Source organism: Ascaphus truei, chromosome 1 (genome assembly GCF_040206685.1).
Source record: "Ascaphus truei isolate aAscTru1 chromosome 1, aAscTru1.hap1, whole genome shotgun sequence".
Taxonomy (NCBI): Eukaryota; Metazoa; Chordata; class Amphibia; order Anura; family Ascaphidae; genus Ascaphus; species Ascaphus truei.
In genome coordinates this window covers 262,587,666-262,615,006 of record NC_134483.1, presented here as the reverse complement: position 1 = coordinate 262,615,006, position 27,341 = coordinate 262,587,666, and the positions used below count along the sequence as shown (strand labels likewise).

General features: G+C 39.7%; 1 protein-coding gene across 24 annotated transcripts in view; it reads left to right on the top strand.

Moving 5' to 3' along the window:
* The window catches only part of ADGRL3 (adhesion G protein-coupled receptor L3), a 2,053,745-nt gene that overhangs the window by 1,849,612 nt on the left and 176,792 nt on the right, over positions 1–27,341 (top strand). For 23 of the 24 annotated variants that reach the window (XM_075603418.1, XM_075603394.1, XM_075603400.1 and 20 more), the window contains one exon: positions 13,858–14,026. In XM_075603418.1, the coding sequence (XP_075459533.1) occupies positions 13,858–14,026 (169 nt within the window). Of the gene's footprint in view, positions 1–13,857; positions 14,027–18,073; positions 18,194–27,341 lie in introns of all 24 variants that reach the window. The other variant, XM_075603578.1, reaches the window with a different exon arrangement.

Sequence of the window (27,341 nt, the reverse complement as noted above, 5' to 3'; positions counted from 1 at the left end):
ACACACTATAAGTGGAGAGGTGTACTAAATAGACAGTATATACTTTCCCTATTCTTTGCTGCCACAAAGGTCCATGACCCCACAGGTGCCAAGAAATTTCATACGTTGTAGACGTGACCTAGGCGCATAAGAAAAAGGAAAGAAGAAGGGAGGGGAGGACACACATAGAGTTGTACAGTTGTGTGAAAAAGCAAGTAGACCCTCTTTAAATTCTATGGTTTTACATATCAGGACATAGTAACAATCATCTGTTCCTTAGCAGGTCTAAAAATTAGGTAAATACAACCTCAGGTGAACAACAACACATGACATATTACACTGTGTCATGATTTATTTAACAAAAATAAAGCCAAAATGGAGAAGCTATGTGTGAAAAACTAAGTCACCCTTACTGCTTCGATAGGAATTAAGATGCTAAGTAGCAGACAGGTGCTGCTAATCAAATGCCCTTGATTAATTGATCAATTAATTGATCAATTGAGCATCAGCATCATCATCATCATCTTCTTACCGACCCCCTCACCGCCCCCCACAATTCCCCCCCCCTCCCCGCTCTGTGGTATGTTACGTCTGGTCTTGCTCAGATATAATTGTCAAGTTTTGTCTCGTCTCGTTGTCATAGTCCATCTTGTTTGGTGTTGTCCTTTTATCATTACCAACAGATGTGATATTGTTGATGATTTCATGGGCTGTATACACATTGCATATGTTCATGCTATGTTATAATTGTATGTGAACCTTATTTGAATAAAAATTCAAGTTACAAAAAAAAAAAGTGGAAAACATTCCAGACAGTTGCCAATCTTCCCAGGAGTGGACGTCCCAGCAAATTCACCTCAAGTTCAGACCGTGCAATGCTCAGAGAAATTGCAAAAAACCCAAGAGTTACACTGGCGGCACACTTTATTAGAGTGCGGCCAGTTCCGCAAGCCGGGAGATTTCCTGGCTTGCTAGTGGCATCCCCTCGGCGTGCTGCGCGTCACTGATGCGCGGTCACGCGTCATCGGGTGCCTGCGCCCCCTGCACGCGCGTCCAGGGCTCCCCGAGGGAGCCCTGGTGTCCCGCGATGTGGGGGACGGCGGCAGGGGGTTCCAGGGGACCCGGCGGACCATGAGAGGATAGGGGGAAGCCCCGATCGGCGGGCCTCTCCTCCGAGGCTTCGGCGCGCGCCCGGGACATCCCGGCGCGCGCCAAGTTACTGTCGCGGCCGAGACCGGGCAAATGCTCGAATAAACTTGGCCGCGACAGTACATCTCAGACACTAAAGGCCTCAGTTAGCATGTTAAATGTTAAAGTTCATTACAGTACAATTAGAAAAAGACTGAACAAGTATGGTTTGTTTGGAAGGGTTGCCAGGAGAAAGCCTCTTCTCTCTAAAAATAACATGGCAGCACGGCTTAGGTTTGCAAAGTTGCACCTGAATAAACCACAAGACTTCTGAAACAATGTACTTTGGACAGACGAGACCAAAGTGCAGATGTTTAGCCATAATGCACAGCACCACATTTGGAAAAAAACAAACACAGCATATCAGCACAAACACCTCATACCAACTGTCAAGTACGGTGGTGGAGGGGTGATGATTTGGGCTTATTTTGCAGCCACAGGACCTGGGAACCTTGCAGTCATTGAGTCGACCATAATTTCCTCTGTATACCAAAGTATTCTAGAGTCAAATGTGAGGCCATCTGTCCGACAGCTAAAGCTTGGCCGAAATTGGGTCATGCAATAGGACAATGATTCCAAGCACACCAGAACATCTACAACAGAATGGCTGGGGAAAAAAATAATCAAGGTGTTGCAATGGCCCAGTCAAAGTCCAAACCTAACCCGATTGAAATGCTGTGGTGGCTTAAGAGAGCTGTGCATATACAAATGTCCCCAAACCTCAATGAACTGAAGCAATATTTTAAAGAAGAGAGGGCCAAAATTCCTCCACAATGATGTGAGAGACTGATAAAGTCATACAGAAAACGATTACTTCAAGTTATTGCTGCTAAAGGTGGTTCTAAAAGCTATTGAATCATTATGTTTACTTAGTTTTTCACACATGGCTTCTCCATTTTGGCGTTATTTTTGTTAAATAAATTATGACACGGTGTAATATGTCATGTGTTGTTGTTCATCTGAGGTTGTATTTACCTAATTTTAAGACCTGCTAAGGAACAGATGATTGTTATTATGTCCTAATATGTAAAACCATAGAATTCAACGAGGGTGTACTTTCTTTTTCACACAACTGTATGTCTGTGCGATATAAATATAGGTTCTAAAGATTGCACTTACACGAAGATGAGTAAATTTAGAGCCTTTCTCCACTTATGGATCGGGAACAATTCCAGAGATATTTTTCTCCAACGTCCTAATTAACACAGTTTCTTATTCTTAGGCCTTCTCACATGTGGGTCAGGATCTTTAGGGTACCACAGTTTCCAAAGGTTGTAGAATATAAAATATTTGCATTTAATGCTGGACAAGGATGGTTAGTACAATACTGTTTATTTTAAGAAAAAAGAACACCTACCAGGTGTAATAAAACCTCACTGTTAAGTGAGAAAATAAATTTGAATATGCCAGATATAGCACAATTATCGGTACTTCCGAACAACACAATCTCTACCCAATGGGCTTCTGTTGGTAGATATTTGAAACAATCTCTTGTTTAGTCTATTCACAGGCTGTATATTGAGTCTGAGACAGAGCCTCTTATAATAACACAGTTCCTAGTAGGGCTGGTATATTGTTGTATAGCGAGGTTGAATTGATATCTCCACTGGGGTCCCCTCCTCGGAGTAATCACCTGCAATCTTGTGGGAAATAATATACGCTATATAACTATCCACTTAAAGATTACCGGTCTTTGTGGTCTGAATTCCCGTTGCTCTCTCTGGGATTATGCGCTCTCTATATATGTCAGCGCTTCCACGTTTACCCGGTTCTCTGTGTACCGTCTGTGCAATCTGATATATGTAAGTGTGTGTGTGTGTGTGTGTTTGTGTGTGTGTGTGTGTGTGTGTGTGTGTGTGTGTGTGTGTGTGTGTGTGTGTGTGTGTGTGTGTGTGTGTGTGTGTGTGTGTGTGTGTGTGTGTGTGTGTGTGTGTGTGTGTGTGTGTACAATATACTGAATATATATATATTTTTTTTTTAAATATATTTTAAAAAAATTACCAGAAAGTAAAGGTGAATGGGGGCAAGTGCGAGTTTGACAAGCAGTGAGACACCCATAGTAAATACAGATAATACTAGAAAACTTTAAAGACGAAACCAAGTGGGCGCAGAAAGGAAGGAGCAGATAAGATAATAGTACAGGCTGAAAAAAAACTTAAATGCATGCTTGCTAATGCAAGAAGCCTGACAGATAAAATGGGGAGCTTGAATTAATAGCTGCAAGGGAGCAGTATGATATCATAGGCATTACTGAAACATGGTGGGATGAAACTCATGACAGGACCTGGACAGTTAATTTAGAGGGTTATTCCCTTTTTCGGAAGGATCGAACAAATAGAAGGGGAGGTGGAGTATGTTAATATGTTAAACCCGAGTTAAAAACCTATTATAAGGGATGATGTTTATGAAGGGAATGACGAAAATGTAGAGACTTTGTGGATAGAAATTAGCAGTGGAGGTAAAAGTATAAAGAAAATGTTTGTGGGAATATGCTATAAATCACCAAATATCTGTGAGATTGAGGAAGCTAAAATACTTTTGCAAATGGAGAAGGCATCAAAACTGGGTCATGTTTGCATAATGGGGGATTTTAATTATCCAGACATAGACTGGGGCAATGAGATTAGCGTTACAACAAAAGGAAACAGGTTTTTGGGGGTGCTTAAAGACAATTATATGACCCAAATTAATGAGGAACCAACCAGGAGAGGGGCAATTCTGGATTTGGTCATATCAACACAATGTAGAAGTAATAAAAAATATTCAAGTCCTGGACCATTTTGGTAACAGTGATCATAACATGGTCTCATTTGAAATAAATGGTCAAAAAACAGATTACTTGGGTTCAACAAAGACTTAAACTTTACAAAGGTAGATTTTAATAAACTGAGGTCTAATCTAGTAGTAATACAATGGGATGATGTTTTTGCAGGGAAAAATGTAGAAGATAAATGGGCAGTCTTTAAACCATTGTTAGAAAAGCACACTTATCAGTGTATACCCTTGGGTAATAAGTATAAAAGAAATAAGTCAAAACCAATGTTGCTAAATAAACAGGTAGGGGAGGAAATGGACAAGAAGAGGAAGGCGTTTAGATTCTTTAAGTCGAAGGGACTGAGACATCGTATCAGAATTATAAGGAATGTAACAAAAATTGCAAAAGGGCAATCAAATTAGCAAAAATGGATAATGAAAAAATGATTGCAATAGAAAGTAAGGTCAACCCTAAAAAGTTCTTTAAGTACCTTAATAACAAAAAAATGAGAAAAGAAAATATAGGACCCTTTCAGTGTGAGATGCGTAGGCAGATTATAGGAGATAAGGAAAAAGCAGAGGTATTAAACCAATTCTTTGCCTCTGTGTTTACCAGGGAAGAATGAATTTCAATAGTAGTGCCTCAGGAGGAAGTCACAACCTCCATATTAATGAACAATTGGTTAACTGAGGAAGAAGTTCATAAGCTAATTGAAAAAATTAAAGTAAATAAGGCACCTGGCCTCGATGGCATACATCCAAGAGTTCTCAAGGAGTTAAGCTCAGTAATAGCCAAACCATTATATTTAATATTCAAGGACTCCATTTCCACAGGCTCAGTACCACAAGATTGGCGTATATTTAAAAAGGGAGCTGGATCACAACCGGGAAATTACAGATCTGTAAGCCTGACTTCAATAGTGGGGAAACTACTTGAAGGTTTAATACGGGATAATATTCAGGAATACCTAATGGAAAACAAAATTATTAGTAATAGTCAGCATGGATTTATGAAGGATAGATCATCCCAAACTAACCTTATTTGTTTCTTTGAGGAGGTAATTAGGAATTTAGACCAGGGTAATGCAGTTGATGTGGTCTACTTAGATTTTGCAAAGGCTTTTGATACAGTTTCACACAAGAGGTTGGTGTACAAAATAAAGAAAATTGGACTCAGTAATAATATATGCACCTGGATTGAAAACTGGTTAAAGGACAGACAACAGAGGGTTGTCATAAATGGAACTTTTTCAGGTTGGGCTAAAGTCGTGAGTCGAGTACCAGAGGGATCGGTACTGGGACCCCTGCTTTTTAACTTGTTTATTAATGACCTTGAGGTTGGCATTGAGAGCAAAGTCTCCATCTTTGCTGATGATACTAAATTGTGTAAGGTAATAGAATCAGAGCAGGATTTAATTTCTCTTCAGAAGGACTTGGAGAGACGGGAAACGTGGGCAGGTAAATGGCAGATGAGGTTTAATACAGATAAATGTAAGGTTATGCATTAGGGATGCAAGAATAAAAAGGCGAGCAAACAAACAATGAGATTAACCCACTACAAGCGCTGACCTACACAAATAACAAATTGTGATATAAACAAAAGTGAATGTATGTGAACATTAACCTCTTGAGTGAAGTGTAAAAAGAAAATGCTGCCAAGGGGAGCTACATAAAACAGATGATTCCAAACCTGTTAAACAAATATAAAATACAAAATAAGTGTCCCCAGCGCTAGTTATAAAGTCCAAGATACCGTAGTCCAATTAGACAGTCTTAGATAAGAGACTTCTCTGGATAGGTCGATGGAATGACAGCAAAGTTCCAGATGGGTGTGGGTGTCCTTAGGGTTAACTCCACAGTGATTCTGAAATACAGAAACAAGAGGACACACCAATTGCGCAGTATGTTAAAGCACAGGCCCCTATCTAGAAATTAGAAACCCTACTTACAAGATAATATCTTGTTGGTACAGGGGAGAGAATCTGTACTTTTGTCCCGTCTTCACCACGGTGTTCCACGGACCCCACGTGGTCTGATGCGGTGATTCTTCCCTTGGAATGGCGATTGAACTCGCAGGTACACCGGATACAGCAAACCCATGCATGAAGGAAATAGGACACAATATGGTGTAATACGTACTACACTTTAATAAAAGATTAAAAACACAAACTACTCACACTTACAATAAATGGGGGATAGTGATATGACTCACAGATGCCGTCCGCAACCTGCCTCCAGCCCGATCAGCACAGGGAGAGACTCACTGACAACAGCACCCGCGACTAGCGAATCGATGACGTCAGCGATACAGGACACTCTCCCAGCGTCAGGCAGCTACGGTGGCTGGACTGGCTCAAAACACTAAGCTCCTCCTCCCTACGCATTTCGTGACTCAACGTCACTTCCTCAGGGGATGGTGGAGCTTAGTTACTACGATGCTTAAATACAAGCCTGATTGAACAGCCGTCCCACAAAGGGGAGGTAGAGTATGATGATAGACAGCTAGCAATGTCAACATATAACGGCGATCCGATTATAGAAAGCTGATGGGGTCAAACTATGTTGCACAATACAAACTATACATGAAAAACCAGGGTTGCAAATATAATAAAATGTTTTTAACATCAGCAGCACTCCCCTGAAAAAAGTTGAACTAGATGTTTTGTCTCGGTGTCTCAATTTTGCTCCAGTTAATGGACCTAATATGTTTAATACCTTTGTTGATGTCCATAGGTTTTTGAGAAAGATTACCTTAAAGAAATATTACATGAAGGTTGTGGTGAGTTAAACGGTTATCTCGCTGAGTCTAACTAACCCGGTGACTAAACCCCCACTCACACCCTTGAAAAAAACATTCACCTTCTACCCCAAAGGAATGAAGGGTGGTTTTGTGGACACTTTTGCAGAGGTTCAGACTTAGAAACAGCAAGTTTAGACTTTAAATGCCATAGACAGAATCTCAGTAAAGAGAAAGAAGCTCTGAAATCCCTTGAGCGCAACAAAAATATAGTTATTAAGGCGGCTGACAATGGGGGAGGGGTGGTAGTGATGAATACTTCCTATTATGAGGAAGAGTCACTTAGAATTTTGGGTGACAGTACCAATTATTTAAAATTAGATACCAACCCAACCATCCCTATTAAATAAGAGATGGTGGCCTTTTTGGATCAGGGTCTTCGGGATGAAATTATTACAACACGAGAACCGGAATTTCTAACTATTGAGCAACCTAGGATTCCAGTGTTCTATTTCATCCTGAAGATCCATAAGAATCTTACAGACCCCCTGGTCGACCCATAATATCTGGGATACGTTCCCTCACTTCTCATATTTCCAAATTCTTGGACTATCTCCTTCAGAAGTTTGTTGTTCATGTCCCATCTTATTTAAGAGATACCTCACATGTGTTAAACTTAGTGCAAGATCTAGTCTGGAAGGACGAGTTCTGTTGGGTCACATGTGACGTAGTCTCATTATATACTGTAATTGACCATCAGATGGGGATAGATGCCATTAGGAGAGTTCTTGAAAAAGATGCTGGGGTGGATGCTAAGCCGAAACAGTTCATTGTAGATGGGATCAAATTCATTTTGACCCACAACTACTTTAGTTATGACCATGAGTTCTACCTCCAGACATGCGGCACTGCCATGGGTACCAGGTTTGCACCTAGTTATGCAAACTTGTTCATGTCCATCTGGGAGGAGGACCATTTGGTGCAAACCTGGTGCTCTGGAAAAGATACATCGATGATGTGCTGTGTGTTGGAGAGGTTCATTTGATGAACTTGAACAGTTTCAGAATTACCTCAACACCAATACGTTTAATTTAAAATTTACATTTAATCAAAACAGATCTATTATAAACTTTCTTGACCTTTCCCTTTATGTAGTAAACAATACCATCCAAACCAAGACCTATCATAATGAAGTGGATGCCAATACATATTTATTGGCATCTAGTCACCCCCACCCTAAGTGGCTTCAGAATATCCCTAAGGGCCAAGCCTTGCGAATTAAAAGGAATTGCTCAGATAACTTAATTTATCAACAACAGGTTAAGGACTTAAAAGATAAATTTCTAGAACGGGAATATAAGAGCCGTGAATTGGATCTAGCCATCTCTGAGGTTAATAATATTGACAGAGCCACCTTAATTTCAAAAAAGGTTAAAAATACAGTTTGTCCTAAAGAACAGGGTCAATTCCCTTTCTTTATCACTTAGTACAGTAGTTTAGCCCCTGTCATATCTCAGACATTTAACAAACATTGGAGTATTCTCCTAAGAGATCCACTTCTCAAAACTTGTCTCCCTGATAGACCCAAAATTGTGTATGACGGGCTAGAAATTTAAAGTCCACTTAATCTCCAAGCTGCCCTATTGATGGTCTTTGGGACCACCATGTGACTTGGCTTAATGACCTTAAATGATATTATACGTGTCATAATTGTATTGGGTGTAAATATAGTGTAAAAAGTAAATCATTCAAATCCAGTGTTACAGGGTTGAGTTTTGATATTGACACATTTATAAATTGTAGAACCAATTTCTGTGTGTATCTGTTACAATGCCCATGCGGATTACAGTATGCGGGCCGTACTGGGAGGCCCCTTAAGCGACATTTCGCTGAACATGTGTATAACATTAAAAGGGGCCTTGAGACTCAAATTGTCTCCAATCATTTCAGATTGAAACACAATCAAAACCCAGAAGGCCTCATCTGCATGGGCATTGATAATCCCAAAGGCAGTTGGCATGGGGGAGATAGATTGAACACAGTATCCAGACGCGAAAGATACTGGATATATGTATTAAAAACTCTGTCTCTCCTGGGTCTTAACATTGAATTGGACTTAGCAGCCTTTTTAAAAGATTCTTAGAGTCTGTCTATGTCTAGGTCTATGTCTATGCAGGACATAACTCCACAGACTGACAGGCTGAACGCTCAGCCTTCACAGGGTCATCTCTCTCTCTCTGCCCTCTCAGGCTGCCGGTTCTTTCACTGCATGGACCAGACACACTGCTTTTCAGACTCTGACTCTCCAGCCAGACACTCCACTCCAACCAGGCAGCTTTCAGAACTGAACTCCCACACACAGAACAGCCCACTAAATAGAGTTCAGCCCTGCCCCTCATGATGTCAGCAGGACCTCCCCTCTGTCTAGGCCTGCACAGAGTCAGGGGGCCCCTCCTCTATCACTCCAGACAGGGCTTGAAGGGGGAAAACCCATGGTTACTACTGGCGCCTGCCCTTACCAGGGTTTACTCCAGTAGGAGAAGGATAAGTAGCCCGCTCTTACTAACAGGGGCTACACTATTTTAGCAGTCACACCAATATTTTTTATATCTATATAATTCCATTCTCATCTCAGCCTTGTCTTTAATGCTGTTTATAACAGCTTTCTCCCAGCAAGTGGAATCCATATTTAATCAGTTGTAAAATAATAAATGTTACGTTTTATTATAATATTGGTGTGCTCTCATGAAGAACTTCTTCTTTTTTTTTTGACCATCTCTTCTGTGCTCTTTGTCTTTCTGGATCATACTATAGTTACAAACACACACAGCCCCTGTAAACTCAGAACCTAAACCCCCCAAAGCATATATATTTGTGTCAAAATGTGTGCTACAGTATTGGGATTGCGACCACATGTTTGCCTTCCCTTGGATCAATAAGTAAGTATAGATACTGTATAGAATAAAGAATATGTTGTCTGAATTTAGACATTTAGTAAGTTAACACTACTGTACCTGCAAAAAAACTCACTTAACCTATTTAATAGAGGGAAAGCTGTCTTAATTAACTGGTCTTTCACAGGTTCATATCAAGAACTGCCATTTAAAAGGTAGGATGAGCGAACTTGAAACCAGGGAGGAGTGGTCCCAAACCTTCAAATTGATTACCAATTGAAATTTACAAACACACACAGCTCCTGTAAACTCAGAACCCAAACCCACCACATCATATATCATCGTCGAGGTAAAAGTCATTAACTACATTCTTTGAGTACTGAGGAAAAGGTGATTAAATATTCTTTTGACAGGAAAAAAATCTGTATTTAAAAAGGAAGGTATTTTGATATGACAACTTCTAAAGATAAGGTGTCTTTTAATGTGTTTTCAACATATTCCAAATCAGGAAGTTTTAGTGATTAGTATTATACTGGGTTACACTCTATTTAGAAAGGTCTGTGTTGGAAGGGAGGAGGAGTCGCCCTTTTTGTGAAGAACAACATAAACAATACTTTAATACAAAGTACTGATGAAAAGACTGGGGCACTAGAGGCTGTTATGAAGGTTGTTATTCATACTACGGTGATCTACAGACCTCCAGGACATAAATCATTGGACAGGGAGTTAAGATAGCAGTTAAAAGAGAGGTAATCATTATGGGAGACTTTAATCTTCCATGCCAGATGTGGACTGGCATGTCTCTGTTACAGTTCAGCCAGTAAGGACATCCTGCATTTCTTGGAGGGGTTATTTGTCAAGTAAACTGAAGCAATACTAAAGGTAATACAAATAATTATTGCTAAGAACTGTGGTTCTAATGATCGTCATGTAATTTAATTTAAAGATGGTCATACCAAGTGTACACTTGCAGAATTAATTTATGAGAGTCTGTACACTATAATTTCATCTATTAAGAACGAATGTTGGTCCACTAAAATGTATCACAACCTATATTGTACTTGCTAAAGGAACTTTGAAAACTAAAAGTCAAATAGGGCCAACCGGCATACATCCAAGGGTATTATAATCCCTGGTGTGCAGTAATGCCCACCAGTGTTACTTTTTAGTAAAAGCTATAGATGCGTGGTGCTAGAGACCGTATACAGAGCAGGTTGTGTATAAAGTATAAATGAATACTCACGTGGCATAGCCTGGATTGCATATTTTGAAATGAGGATTGGTACTGGGTGTGGTATCCTGGTTGGTAAATCATCAGATGATGGAATGAAAATGCGGTACACAATCTATCCCCTGGCTGTGTTTTTTTTTCCCACTACATCGATTGTAAGACGCAGCCCTATTTCAGCCATGTGAAAAAGGGAAAAAACCTGCGTCTTTCAATCGAGGAAATACGGTAATTAGAAGGAAAGTGCGTTTTCCATAAAATAATTATTTATTGGTCATGATAGAAAAAAATAGCAAGGCATTGCCCTACCAACACATTTTGCGCTACACAGAATGCTTTCTCAAGGTATACATATCTTATCATCACCAATATATTTATAGGTAAATAATCAACTGACTTACCAATCCTAAAACATCACTGGGATCCACCCCACAGCGTGCAAATTGTCATTAGGTGTGTTATGATGATGTGCATGCCTGCACCACAAACACAAACCCCGCCCCCTAAATCCAATCCGGAGTGACCGCAGGTGGAAGCTTGGGTGTTTCACGCTTGCGCGATACCTAACTCCTGGCATCCCTGCTGTTCGAGCAATGGAGGATGCCAATAGAGTGGGGGAGTGACCCATGCACGCGCGCGCACACCCCCGACACGATAGGCATCATAGTGATGTCCATGTTCCCCCACGGACAGAGGCTAAACCCCGCCCAGGTGCTGTGTGTAAACACAGCAATGAATGAGAGCAAAGGGAATAACAAAATACGTGCTTGAGCAATGACAACCCATATTGCTCACACCATTACACAGAGTATACACAACCCGAGGCGGGGGAGCAATGGGACAAGTAGAGACACACACGTACCAGAAGGAGGCCCATCATGTGCACATGTATGGTAGCCCCTTACAAAGACTATGTTATAATTAAAAAAACTTTACTTTTTAGTAACTAGTTTTTTTTTTATTTGGCAAATACACAGATTTATATTTTTAAATTATGCTATTATACATATGTGTAGCACCTTCCCCCACCCCTCCCCCCCCCCCCCCCAAGAGAGATCATGTCTCTAGCTAGTGTGTATTGGTGCTGGCGCATACCTGTTGGTGTTACAGAAGGCCTGATGGCTCCATGATGTTGTGGGGGAGACACCAGGTCAGTCTTTCAGCTGGTTGTTCGTAGTCAGTGCTGCAACTCCATCCCATGAGGATCCTGGGGCAGTCAGGATGGTCCTCACAGGCAACTTATATCAGTGCTTTGACTCAAGCATCACACCAGTGGTAGTATAACTGAAACTTTATTTAGTACAGCCATCATCATCATCATCATCATCATCATCATCATCATCATCATCATCGTCATCGTCATCATCATCATCATCGATCTCCAATTCCCTGAAGGTAATACCCAGGACTTGAGGCCCTAAGCACCCCTCCTCAGCTCACTTTACCCCAAACAGGGCACGGCCTCAGCCCACTCCTGTCCAGGAGAGGCTTTTCTGATGCTTTCTCCACGAAGGGAGATCAGCACAGAACAAACTGCTAAATTCAAACCTTAGAGAAAACCCCCCTCCATCCCAGGGGAGTGGCTTGTAAGCTGGCCTCCTATCAAACATAGACCTCTGTAATACAAGGCAAATCCTGAACTGTAGTAGCTAACATACATATGACATAACCAGGCCCTGCAGGATTTGCTCTCAACACTGCCCACTCTTTACTGGTACTTACAGTGCTGGAGGGGCCAGAGAATTAGTAGCCCAGGCTACATATGTAAAGTACCACCAGTTTTGATTTGTTGTTTTTTTTGTGATATGATTCTGAGCCAAGATTCTTAAATGACAAAAACAAGTTTATTATGTTGATAGAAATCTTTTTATCTTGCCAAGTAAACAAGAAAATAATATTTAAAAGATTGAAGATGGAAGCAAATGTATTACAATTCTGTACGGCAAGCAAAATATTTTATAAATCAAAACCTTAGATTTTGAGTTTATAAAGTAATATTTCTGTTCTGCAACTGAAAGCATAAGATTGAGATGCCTTTAACTGTTGCATTGTACTTTGATATTCCTCTTCTGTTGAAGAGCTCTTTGTGCCCATAATTTCAATAATTTAACTTCATTGTTGAGGTGCAAAACAGAATATATACCTATACACATACATCCCACAAATGCATTATAAACATGAATATACAGTACCATTTGTATTGATATACATTTTATATTTCATTTATCGTGTGTTGCTTGTTCAGTATATATTCCAATAAACCTATTTATATTAATGCTGTAAATAATATGTGGGACTGAATTATGATATAAAGGTAAGAAGATTTAAGATTGATGTTGCACTTCCTAAATAAACTATGGGTTAATGGCATTTCAACAAGCTGCAGGTTGAGCTATTTCTCTGTATTAATTTTCTTTCAAAATACAATTTTATATTTCATCATTAATATGACACATTTTGTTCTATTTATTAATACATTATGCCTCCAATATCTTAATAGATCACAAAGAATGTGTGTTGCAAGGGACAATAAATCACAAACTATATTATGTTACTTTGCACAAATCTGCTAAACTACAAAAAGTAGTTGCATCACATTTAACATCATACATCTATTACTACCGAACAGAAGTGTTAAAAAAACATCAATGGGACAGCTACCTATGGGACAGAAAAAGCTCAACATTTTAGAAAGTTTAGATTTTTCCTTCCATTATTAGATATCTATATCTTTTACACAATAATTCATATTGCAAATAAAGGTCACATTTAGTTCAGCATAAATAATTGTGGCTTAGCCAATAACATATTCACATTTATGTAAACCTTGTAGGCTTCATACCACTGCACTACTGTACAAACTGTCTGATTAGAGAAGTTATTTGTCAAAATGAAACCATAAATATTTAGTATTTTTTTAAATATATATATATATATATATATATATATATATATATATATATATATATATATATATATTGTATATATACATTCTGTGCATAACAGGATATTTGAAAATTGAACAGAACTGAAATGGAGTCTAATTGTTTTGTATTTTTATATTTGCTATTTTGCAGGTCGTGGGTAATAGGTGCAATAGCTCTCCTCTGCCTGTTAGGACTGACCTGGGCTTTTGGACTCATGTATATTAATGAGAGCACAGTCATCATGGCGTATCTCTTCACTATTTTTAATTCTCTCCAGGGAATGTTTATATTCATTTTCCATTGTGTCCTCCAGAAGAAGGTAAGCTGGAGATCACATTATTGTGCAGGTTTTCTGTTGCCAAACAACCCCAGTAGAAATTGCCAATGTCCTGTATTATTATGAAACAAAATGGATTTATTGCACTTAATAGGCAATGTCAGTTAGATTAAAATGTGACATAATATACAACAAATTGTAATTTCAGTACATTGCACGGTATAGAATATACATATTTAAAATAAGAATGATTGTTTTTAAAATAAAACTACAACTTCTATGTGTTGTTTTTTTTAGGCGGGAGGGGGTAAATGTCTACTGATTATATTTGAATATATTTATTAAATAATCTTGTTCTCTCATTTTTACTATTTGTTGAACTTGGGAAAACTCTAAAGTGTTCTGGTGTAAAATGTAGCTTTGCAGTTGATACTGGTATTATTCTATGAAGGTTGACCCTGCCTTTAATTGTTTCCAATACAAAAAGGATTATAGACGGGACACCACTGTTTAGAGAAATTTAACAAGGTATTTGCTTTTGGTGCTCACCTTCCGTTAATTGTTTCCAAGTACTGTATATATCTCATGGCTAGCTCTGATTGTAATGTGGGCAATCATTGAGAGCATTGTATAAAATAAAATAACTTATTTAAAACATAATTATATAAGATATGCTGTAAATGAACAATAATTGTGACACAAAGAAACATGAACTTGAGCCTGTAAAAATGGAAATGAACATTAATTTAGAAGCAATACATTGGCTGGGATTTCAGATTGTTAGTCCTTTTTATAGAAAATAATGTATGTAGATTTAATTTATTCTAAATTTTAAGTATATCGTGAGAAGGCACAGGATATTAAGTTAGTGATGTACACAAGATTAGCCTAACCCTTAAAAACCTCAAGAGATCTCCCTTTCGAACCACTAATTTACCAAAGATTAACAAAAGTAACAAAAAGTCATGGTTTGTACGGCCACAGCTTTATTACTAATAATAAAACTGAAGATAATACTCTGGACATGGTCAGATAAATGCCCCCATAGATGTATCTGAAACCTCTAAAACCCTTATTGCTCACTACTGCATCCAGCGCAATGAGCCGAACGAGGCCCAAACTGAAACTCAAAATCAGGAGGATACAACCAGGCTTGCCTCCCCTTGCACAGACCCGAGATTATTTCCCCCAATACACCACCATTAACATTCAGCCTAGCTAACATGTATGCCTATCTGACAAGTCTGCCCCTTCTACCTGTGACATTATAACAACAACCAGACTTTTCAGTTGCTTATTATAAGTTCTTTTTTTTACATAATAATTCTAATGACATGTGCATGCCATAGACCACTAACAAACAATAAAACAATATTGTGAATGAGATCCTGTGTGTTCTTGCCTACAATGTAACAAGAGGGCAATTCCACCTAAACCTCCTTAAGTTCCTTCCACAAAAAAAATAACACCCCTTCCTCTTCCTCCTGTTATCCTTCTTCAGCACGTAAGCCTTCCCTAACACCACTTCTATACATGGGCTCTTCAGGCCTATGGTCATTTCTTTGAAAAACACCACTTTCCAACCACAAAATGGCCAACCCTTAACAAAACATACCAGATCAAAGTGATACATTGAAATAGTCATAGCTTTATTACTTATAAAAACACCAAAAAAAACATAATTTAATTTGAAAACCTTTAAGTCATTATTGCTCACCACAGCACTTTGCCCAATAAGCGCAACCGAGCCCAAACTGAAACACCATTTAGAATGAGATCCCAAGGCCCCTCAGACCTGAGACCATCTGCCCAATATATTACCATTAACATACAGCCATAATTGTTACCTGGGCCTCTCTTTCACTGCCAATTCTGAGGCCACTTAACTTCTCAAATCTGCTTGCAGTCTCCCCCAAGCATGAAGCTCACTGCAGCCCATCCTGAAGCCTCAAATTAAATATATCCAGCATTAGATGTATCCCTTCTTCATAATAAAAATCATCCCTTCCCAAATCATTGTGCCTCAATGTTACTCCCCGCATTGCTCTTACCAAATCTGCAACAACCCTGTTCAGCTTCTTCCTGCATCTATTCACAGTCTTCACATACCTAGCCCTTCACCAAACTCACCAAGGAATAATCTCTGATTATACCAACACTGCTGCTGGATATACCAGCAAAACTTGTGCTAATTCTCTCCTAATGCTATTCATAAGATCTATTGATCAGACCTATCCTAAATCATTCCCCTCACATGGAGAAACAAAATAATAAGAGCCGCCCTCTCCAACCTAGAATCCAATTGATCTGGAAGGGTGTGACTCACTCAAGACACCTGCCACTGTTCCCCATGCAACCCTAAGGCATCCATGCTGCATTTCACTTTGCCCTGTGGGCCTACGAATCCACACATATATATGTTCTTAACATTTAGGAAACTAATAACAAAACAAAAAATGCAATGTTTTTAGCTTATCCTACAAAATAAGGTTCTTAAACCTCCAGGATTCCCATTTCCTAATCATTTTATTAATGCCCTCCCCAAACACCATGTGGGCAACCTCAGTTGCTTAGAAAAATTGTGAAGGTGATCCTAATTGGGAATAAGGACCATAGAGGTCTGTGGTGAATTTAAACAATTCAAAATTATAAATATATTTATAACAAAACCAAAATTCCGCTCTGTAACCCAAATGAAGGATAGTTTCCAAATCCTTCTAACAAATGATACATTGAAAAGTGAGTGGACCGCAAAAGATATACATATATGCAATTCAAGTGAATTAAAAGTGAAAGTGGTATGATAAAGTATCAAAATAAGAAATTATACTAAAAGCAAGGTATAGCTGGAGGCCGGGGTTCTCTCTGAACATCTGATGGTAATCCCCTGGCATCCAGCCATACCTTGTGTTTGCTTTTAGCATAATTTCTTATTTTGATACTTTCTCATATCACTTGCACTTTTCATTCACTTGAATTGCATATATTAATATATTTTTGCACTCCCTTCACTTTTCACTATAGGCTGAAAATAGAGAATATAATTCTCATTCCCTGATTCTAAAAGAATGAGAGTTGAAAATATAAGGTATTAAGCCCCACAACCTTCAGTCATTCCCTAAAGACAAATTGGTACCTGATCAATGTGAATGGGGAAGAGATCATCCCCTGCTCCTTCATGAAAACCAGAACTAGCAACATTTAGTAAATAGGGGAACCTTTGAGGCCTATTACCTCCACCCATGCACTGCAATCCTTTATAAATGCAGAAAAGCACACTCAAGCCTTCATCTCCACAATGGTCTCCAAGACCATCTGTGTAATCGGACATCTTTGGTCCTCTTTCTTCTTTTATTTTTTTTCGGCCAACCACAAGCTTCCTAATAAGAAAATTATTTGTAACATTTCTTTGCCCTAAAACCCCCCAAACGAAAAACATCCCGGGCAGTTTATGTTCCATCACACTTGCTGAAGAATTCTGGCTGAACAAAAATTAGTCCTCAATTGGCTCCAGTCCTCACGAGCATTCAGTGATATCAAGCCACTCAAACAATGCCTTCCAACTCCTCGGTGCAATTAAGTTCTTAACCACATTCATTATCCCACTATCCTCATCTTCTATAATGAAGATTAACAAACCAGTGCCACCTGACAAAACACAAAAATGTATACACTGATAACACATCATAACTGAAATAGCGCCTAATTGCCATACATACTGTATGTCGGATGCAGTCTAGGTTTTAAAGCTTTCCAACACTAATAATCCCCTAGTGTAACTAATACTGCTTAGTGAAGAGACAACATATCCTTTAGAAACCAATTTATATGCTGTTAAGCCATAAATACTGCTGCAATCAATACATGTAGTTATATCATATATAAGATAATGCCAAGAACAATATGAACCATATTAAAAACAATAAAAATTACTAAACCAATTTAAAAAATATTATAAAAAAATTATAAAAATATAGAACAATATAACCAGTCCCAATTGTAATAGTCTTCTGGAGTCTTTGCAGCTCAGAAAATCAGCAGCTTTGAAAAAAATGCAGCTTTAAACTCACAAATCACCACTTCCCATAGATACCTACAAAAAGAGACCAGAGAACATCGGAGAGCACAGTATCAACACATGGGTCTGCTTACAGAGAGGGAGCATGAGATCTTCTCATAAACTGCCTGATTCCAAGCTACAGTACCTTTGTGAGTGAGCTACTTTTACCTGTCCTGCCCATTACATTGTGTATCACTAATACACTAGGAATGTGCCAGTTCTTATTTTTGTTTTAACACATCTTAACAGCCTGACCACTGGTGGAGAATTAGCTAAAAGTTAAAAAATAAATAGTTAGAAAATAAAGTGCAAATATCTGCACTGTTGAGTTTGTTAACTGTAAAAAACAACAGTGTTATATTATAGTTTGCCATTTTTTGATGCTAGATTTATTTATCGATGGCTTGCAATAAATGTTATGGTTTTTTTTCCTGCAAGAAATAAATGTACATATTTGCTGTTCTCCAAGAGTTTTGTAATTTTTTTAGGTTATTACTACTGAAAATGCTAAATGTACAATATTCTACTGCAATTTGGCTAGCTCATCCTATTGCTCATACAGTATCTATACTATAATTCTAAGTTGGATTCCGTTTGTTTGTTTCTTTGTATGTCCAAAGCATCGAAATCTCAGAAACGGCACCACGTCGCACAACAAAAGTTTCACTGGTCTTTCTGCTGCGGATTTGTAGGTCAACGCAAATATTTTGAGCTTCCAATGTGACTCACCTCCCAAATTATGGACATTCTAAGTTTCCCTCGGCTGTCCAGCAAAAATGTTAGAGCAGGAGCGGGGGGCGGCGTCATGGCTACTAAGGGAGTGGGCGTGTTCTTGCCTGGATCGGGGCTGTGTGTGTCTCTGTGTCTCTGTGTGTGTGATGTGAGATGTGCGGGGGAGATGGGCCAGCGGGGGGGGGGGAGGGAGGGGAGATGTGCCAGCTAGTGAGGGGAGACAGGGCGAGATGTACCAGTGTGGGGGCGGGAGATGTGCCAGCTACTGGGGGGAGATGTACCAGCGGGGACGGGGGTGACATGTGCTGGCAGCGGGGGAGATGTACCAATGTGGGGAGGGGCAGGAACATTTGCCGCCAGCGAAGGGACATGCCACAGCATCGCGGGGACATGTGCCGCCAGTACGCGCGGGGGGTGGGAACATGTTCTGGCAGTGGGGGGAGACACACACAGACACATACACCCAGACAGACACACAGACAGAGACAAATCTCACCCCGTACTATATCCAGCAGCGTGGGGGGAGGGGGGCCGGGGAGACATTCCGGCAGCGGGGGGGGGGGGGTAAGGGGGGGCAGGGAGATGTATTCAATATTACATTCTCCGGGTGAAGCCGGGCACAAGAGCTAGTCGAGTATAATTCAAAAATTGCATCTAGTTTAGCAGTGTAATATACCAGTTTACTAGACTACGTCATTTTCATTTGAAATTGTGATTTGAATTTAAAATGGTATTGCTGGCTAATTCATACTTTGAGAAGAATGTGCAGGGTATGTATCAAGTAAAATAAATAATAACTACTCTGAGTGATGTGGGAGAGGGACCATCAGGCCTCATGGCATTTCTGCTGTCATTGGTGGTGTTAGGGTTTCTTCTCCACACGTTGTGCAGCAGGAGGAAGGCAGATGTTTATAGCCACTTAACAGCAAGGCAGTGAGATAGACTCAATGACTGCAAGGTTCCCAGGTCCTGTGGTTGCAAAAACAAGCCCAAATCATCACCCCTCCACCACCGTGCTTGACAGTTGGTATGAGGTGTTTGTGCTGATATGCTGTGTTTGGTTTTCGCCAAACCTGGCGCTGTGCATTCTGGCCAAACATCTCCACTTTGGTCTCTTCTTTCCAAAGGACATTGTTCCAGAAGTCTTGTGGTTTGTTCAGACGCAACTTTGCAAACCTAAGCCGTGCTGCCATGTTCTTTTTAGAGAGAAGAGGCTTTCTCCTGGCAACCCTTCCAAACAGACCATACTTGTTCAGTTTTTTCTAATTGTACTGTCATGAACTTTAACATTTAACATGTTAACTGAGACCTATATAGTCTGAGATGTAACTCTTGGGTATTTTGCAATTTCTCTGAGCATTGCACGGTCTGACCTTGGGGTGAATTTGCTGGGATGCCCACTCCTGGGAAGATTGGCAACTGTCTTGAATGTTTTCCACTTTTGAATAATCTATCTCACTGTAGAATGATGGACTTTAAATTGTTTGGAAATGGCCTTATAACACTTCCCAGATTGAAGGGCAGAAACAATTGCTTCTCTAAGATCATTGCTGATGTCTTTCCTCCTTGGCATTGTGTTAACACACACCTAAATGTTCCAGACCAGCAAACTTCTAAAACTTCGGCTTTTATAGAGGTGGTCACACTTGCTGATGCTCAATTAATCAAGGGCATTTGATTAGCAGCACCTGTCTGCTACTTAGCATCTTAATTCCTATGGAAGCAGTAAGGGTGTACTTAGTTTTTCACACATAGCTTCTCCATTTTGGCTTTATTTTTGTTAAATAAATCATGACAGTGTAATATGTTGTGTGTTGTTGTTCATCTGAGGTTGTGTTTACCAAATTTGTAGACCTGCTAAGGAACAGATGATTGTTATAATGTCCTTGTTGCAGGGTACATGCAACCACACGTGGGTTTCTTGCAAAGGCTTATTTATTGAGCATTAAAAAATACAGGACACAAAAACAAAACAGCTTCTTTTCAGCATACAAAACAGAAATTAAGTCCTGAGAAGGGCTTGCCCTTTCCCAACAAGGGCTGTTTAGATTCCAGCATAACAGTACACAAACAGTTCATCAAAAATGTATATTGAAGACAGACCTTATAGCAATAATCCTATTTCAGCATTTCAGTACTCTCTCTGGTTCAGACAGGCTGCATGTGTGTACAGCCTGGTGTTTTTAAAGCTCCTTGATGAGGCAGCTGGGATTAGACTAATTAACCTGACCTCTCAGCTGAAAGTTAACCTCATCATTGCAGCACTGCAGACCTAAACATAGGTCTGCCAGGCATAGGGCTGGTGACGTTTATTCACCCTGTCACAGTCCTGATATGTAAAAGCATGGAATTCAAAGAGGGTGTACTTTCTTTTTCACATGACTGTATGTCCACCAACAAAACTCCCTGTTGATAGCATCATTCATAGACTCACCCTAGGAGCATGACAGATGATGGATGAGTTAAAAGTAGCCCGGCTCCTTCTTGGGAACTAGACCCAATGAGGACAAAGGAAGAAAAATCTACCATGCACCTCAAGTCTACGTCCATCCTCAGCTTTTCACTCCTGGATGTCTCTCAACTGATTTTACATTTCTAAGCGGATATCACCCGTCTTCATGAGGGTTCATGAGAGATAACCAGAGTTCCATGTATTTCAAATCCCAATCCTCATGTTTTTCAACTGCCATTTTCTGTCTGAACTCTTCATCATACCTTCTGCTTGCTGGACCCAAATAAACCGTACAAGCTGATCATATGGTGTATTGATATATAAACAAGTTAGAGCAATTCTGTGGTGCCACAAACTGGCCAAGATAGCAAATGCGTCCAACCCGTTCCCAAATGTTTGTCACCTAGTTCTTCTGCTTAGCCTTCTTTTTACTCCCCCCTTCTCCAATTTTTCATCTAACACCTTGTAACCCAGGCAACAGTGTTGATATCTCTACGTACCAAAATGTTCTTTGATGTTGCCATAACTGGCTTGCCAAATAGAGATAATATTCCTTAAAACTAGCATCGGCCACTACCTTCTGGTTCTCAGTTGACCTCCCATCTTCTGTCACATCAACCACTCCAGCTAGCCCTTTTCAAAATGCCTCCTTGTCCCCTTTCTTTGGACTTGTGGAGAAGAAACCCTAGCACCACCAACTCCACAGCAGAGTTGCCTGATAGCCCTGATGGCCCATCTCCCACATCACACAGAGTAGTTATTTTTTCTTTTACTTAATACATACCCTGCACATTTTTCTTAAAGGATGAATTAGCCAGCGATAACACTTTAAATTAAAATCACAATTCAGAAAGAAAATTAAGTAGTCTAGAAAACTGGTATATTTCACTACCAAACTAGATGCATTTTTTGAATTATATTAGATATGAGCAAAACATTTTGTATATTTAAACCAAAAATACTATAGTAGATTGATTTGTTTTTATTGCAATTTGTAACACCTATGCAGGATGAGCTAGCCAAATTGCAGTAGGATACAGTACATTTAGCATTTTTAGTAGTAATAATATAACAAAATTTAGAAATCTCTTGGAGAACAACAAATATGTACAGTACGTTTATTTCTTGCAGGATAATTTTTTTTATTGGGAGCCATAGATACATAAATCTAACATTAAAAAATGACAAACTATAATATAACACTTGTTTTTTTTTGCAGTAGATCTGCAGCTGGTTAAGAACCCCAACAGTGTGGTATTTGCACTTTAGTTTATAAATCAATTAATTCCTTCTCAGTTTCTGAATGTTGATGATTAATTCACAATGGAAAGTTCTATGTTTTCTGTGTATCCAGATTCTACAAACTAATTGGTTATTTTTCGCAATATTTTCTTGAATATTTTTTCATTTGATGCAACTTAAAAAAAGAAAAAAAAACTTTGACTTTTATATTATTGTGAAGACGTAATTGATATAGTATAGTGCATTTAAAAAATAATAATAATATTAAACATTTAGTTGAACAATAATACTTACAGATTTCACCAGCAACAAAGGAAAGCTTTCTTTATAGTAAGGGCTGTTAAATGTTGAATTCATTACCCATGGAGACTGTGATGGCAGATACAATAGAATTGTTCAAAAAAAGTTGGACATCTTTTTAGATAGGAAAGGTATACAGGGATATACCAAATAAGTATACATGGGAATGATGTTGATCCAGGGATTAATCCGATTGCCAATTCTTGGAGTCATGAAGGAATTTATTTTTCCCCTTATGAGATATCATTGGATGATATGACTCTAGGGTTTTTTTGTTTGCCTTCCTCTGGATCAATAAGTAAGTATAGATATACGATAAAGTATCTGTTGTCTAAATTTAGCATAGGTTGAACTTGATGGACGTACGTCTTTTTTCAACCTCACCTACTATATAACTATGTAACAGATGTAGCAGGACAGTAGTGTCGCCGGAGCCGCATCTGAAAAAGATTAAAACCGTGCCCCAGGGTACTTGCAGAGGTGGTTATGCAGCTTGCGCAGGTGTTGAAAACAATAAGGCGTGTGACATACCTATGTAAAACAATCTGGATAGAGCAAGAAAACTTGGCTCTGTAGCAATGCCTACTTACAGCAGGTCAGAATTAAAACCGCATGTATCTACACAACCGGTAGAAGTGGGTCAGGATCTTCCAAATCGACAGTGGTTTTCAGCAGGGAATATGGTCAAATCAGCTCTCCGACAAGAGGTGTTGTAGGGTAAATGTCATGCAAAACAAGGGCAGACCATGGTACAGATCGCAATAAAATTTATGGTTTAAAAGCTAAAAAACATAAGAATCGTACTCACAATAAGTACATTAGGCATGTACACGTAATGTTTTATTTGAGGCAAAGGAGTGCCGGACCCGTGTGGTATAGCTAACAGCTACTCTTCTCCGTGACTCGCATCAGACCGGAAGGATGATGGCGTCTGACGTCACGTCCGGTGTGGGAGTGACGACGTCCGGTCGAGGAGCTCTGGAGACGGGCAGTGAGGGAACACGGCGACTCGGGAGCCTTCAGTTCAAAGGCAGCTGCAGCTGTGACTGGCTCTATGCGTTTCGCTGTCAATGACAGCTTCCTCAGGAGCACGAATATTATTATATTATCGGGTGTGTTAGCGCCGTTTACAAGTCATGTTAAGATACCTATGTAACACAGCATAACATTCTTATTGCTTTCATGCACGGATTACTCCAGCTGTTGCTATAGGACCGCCTTACCTTTGGCGGGGCCCTACGCTGGTTCGGGGATTAACCCAGCTTCCTCCTCAAGCTCTCTCCTATCGGATGGAATTTGGATCCTGGCACCAACAGAATGAGGGAGATGAGGAGATATAGGGCCCCCCAAAGGTGCCGGGCCCAAGGCAACTGCCTTGTTCACCTTACCCTAATGCCGGCACTAAGCTGTTGACATTTTACCTATAACTGAAATGTTTTAAGACTTTTCTTGAGAGTAGGGGATCAGGAGGAGTACATTTTCTCATTTTACATGAATCACAGTAGCAACAATAACATAAAACATTAAAAAGCTTTAAAGCAGCAATCCGCATTGAAAGCCATACATTTTTGCATTTTGTTTATGTACTTACTCCAAGAGATCTTTTCATTTCCTTTCAAGCACTGTTTAATTTTAATAATCTGATGCTCAATTCCGGTGTTTTAAACATGAAAGTATACGAGAGGTTTAAATGGTGTTCTCCCCAGTACCATGTGCTGTTTAATGGTTACAGTACCATGGCAGTAGCCAAAGATTTAGAAAATCCTGTTTTTTTTCTACAAAAAAATCAAAAAGTAAAAAGAGCATGACATGGTCAGGAGTCAAGATACTGTACTAACATGATACGAGTTTAACTCATACAGGCTTATGGAGAGGATTTCTGCTTTATGTAGCACATACTGTAACTTAAGAGTATTGGAAGAGTAAAAAAGATGGGTTCCTCTAAAAAAAAAAAAAAAAAAACACACATTTATTAAGCAACCATTCAAATTTTTTCCAAAAGTAGCAAGCAAAAAAACAGGGGTAACATAGGTTTACAAGTTTAAGTTGACAAGTTTAAGTAGCCTAAAATCTTTATAAAATGACTTGCATTAGAATGGGGACACACCTCTCACACTACTGACAGCTGTTTCACATACAAAAAAAGGGGAGGGGGGATGTGCCAAGTACGCGCTTTTTGTCACTGAATTTGTATTTTGATTTTGATGTTTTTGTGGCAGGTTTGGGTATAAAAGTACTGTTACTGTGGCAGGTTTCCTTATAAAGGTACTGGTACAATGGCAGATTTGGTTATTAAACTACTGGTATTGAGGCAGGTTTGGATATAAAAGTACTGGTACTATGGCAGGTTTGCTTATAAAAGTACTGTTTGCTTGCCAGATCGCATTTTCGTCTGCATAAAGGACTTTGAGTGCTGTGTGAATTTTCAACCAGAGGAGGGGCGCACGCTCGTGCACGCGCCTGATCACTTTTTCGTGTCATTCAAGGACTTTTAGTGATGTGAGAATTTTGAGGCAGCGGGATGGGGCACGCGCCTGATCACTCGATCGTGCATGCGCCTGATCGTCATGCATTTTCGTCTCCATGAAGGAGTTTTAGTCCTATGAGAATTTAAGCAGGTGGCTGCAAAGAATTTTCACTTCAAATAGAATGAAAAGTATTTCACAGCACCATCAATTGGTTATATATAAATACAAGATTCACAAACATCATCTATTGGTGTTTGTGTGTGTTTCACTTCAAAAATGCTTTCTCAAGTTCAATCAGATGACTAAGGGGACTATGCACTAAGCATCGATAAGCAACTTATGGCCACCTTATCACCAAAAAAGTCAACTGCTATTCAGTAAGCCCCGATAAAAGGGCGATAAGAGAGCTTTTCAGCAAAAAAAATTGCCGGAAAAAAAACCGCCAAACGCGCGCTGATAAGCCACTTATTGCCACTTATCGCTAGTTTTTCAAACTCGTGCTATTCTAGTAGCCCTAATTAGCTTATCGAGGCTAATCGTGGCTCTAGAATAGAGATTTCCTCTCAAAATTGTCTCACCAGGAAAAGTTGGCAAGAGTGTCGTGAGAAGCTGCCGATAAGCGGCGAGACGGGACTTAGAAAAAATAATGAATTTTTCCTACATCGGATTGATGCCGGGAGTCTCTGGAGCTGATTTACATTAAAATCAGCACAGGAGACCACCGGCATCAATCCGATTCAATAAAAATACATTTTCATTCAACTTCATTATGTCACGGTGGACACAATTTTTCAACACATTTATATTTCTGGGTACTCGATTGAACACAACAAGGAGCAAAATAAATTGTGATTTATTTCCTGAATTGACAAACACACAACATCTGCAGAATACACTTAAAACAACACTTACTGGGATAAGGGAACAAAATAGTTTGCAGTCTTGGTTTGAAGGTCCCGTGGCTAGATCGCAACTTGCCGATCTACTAACTCAGCCATCTCAAAGAATTTCGTAGAGATTCGTTAGAATTAGTTCGGGAGTCACCAGGGCTAACAAATTCCGAAGTTTGGGGTAAATCCTTAGTTGCGTTGTTATTAACCCCTTGCCTTCTGGAACGGCTGCCGCTGTGCTTGAACAAAGTCTTGCGTAAAGCGTTGTCACATCATGGATCATAGGAATCACACCGGGGACAGCTCGGTAGGCCCAGTTATTGGCAATTCCTGGATACCTTTAACATGTGCACTCAATCCCCATTGTGAGAACTTTTAACCCACCAATAGCCGCGTTGCCCGCAGTTTGCAAAACCGGGCCAAAAGGCTTCCCGGTTCGCAAAGCGCATGTGTCGGTTTGACACCCCGGCAACTTAGCATATGTGGGATACACCCTCTTGCTGGTGCCTCTTAGTCTGAGGTTTGGCCCAAAGGTGTCAATGGTTGGGGATCTGCCACTTCTCAGGGGTCCGGCCATGTATACATTATACTGCTTGGGGTCTTTCATCCCTGACACTTCTATAGACTGAGGGTCTCTGGCTCAGCGGCATTCCCTTGAAGTGCTAGGGAGGGAATACCCTCAGCTTATTCACACATTTACATGCCAGAGGATTTTTCCCAGGCTTATAGAAAAAACAGTTCCTGCCTATTCAAACTTCATCTTCTGGGTGTACCATCACTGTAATTTTTATATGTATAGTTGTGTTTTATTTATTGACACTTGCACACCAAAAATCAGGGTCCTGGGTGCCTCCGTTCTCTAGTTAGCCCCCTTAATTGAAATGCCGGCTTCTGGGAACCAAGTTCACCGAATTCTCACATCAATTGACACAGTTCCCACGCCAATTGACGTCCCGGCTTTCAAGTTCAGGCACGGATACATTCTATCGGTAAAACCTCTTCAGATTTAACCGCAAACCACTTATTCAATTGACTTGTGGTTACAGGTCAAACCGATAGAAAATGGATACCCATTCTTTACACCGACTTCTAACCGCAGCCACGCTTCTTAAATCAGTGCTGACTGTGGTGCTCACTACTCCATCTTGTGTCTCCACAGAATATAGCAGGCAATGCATTCATTTTCATTACAGCAGGCCGAGAATAGCCTGCA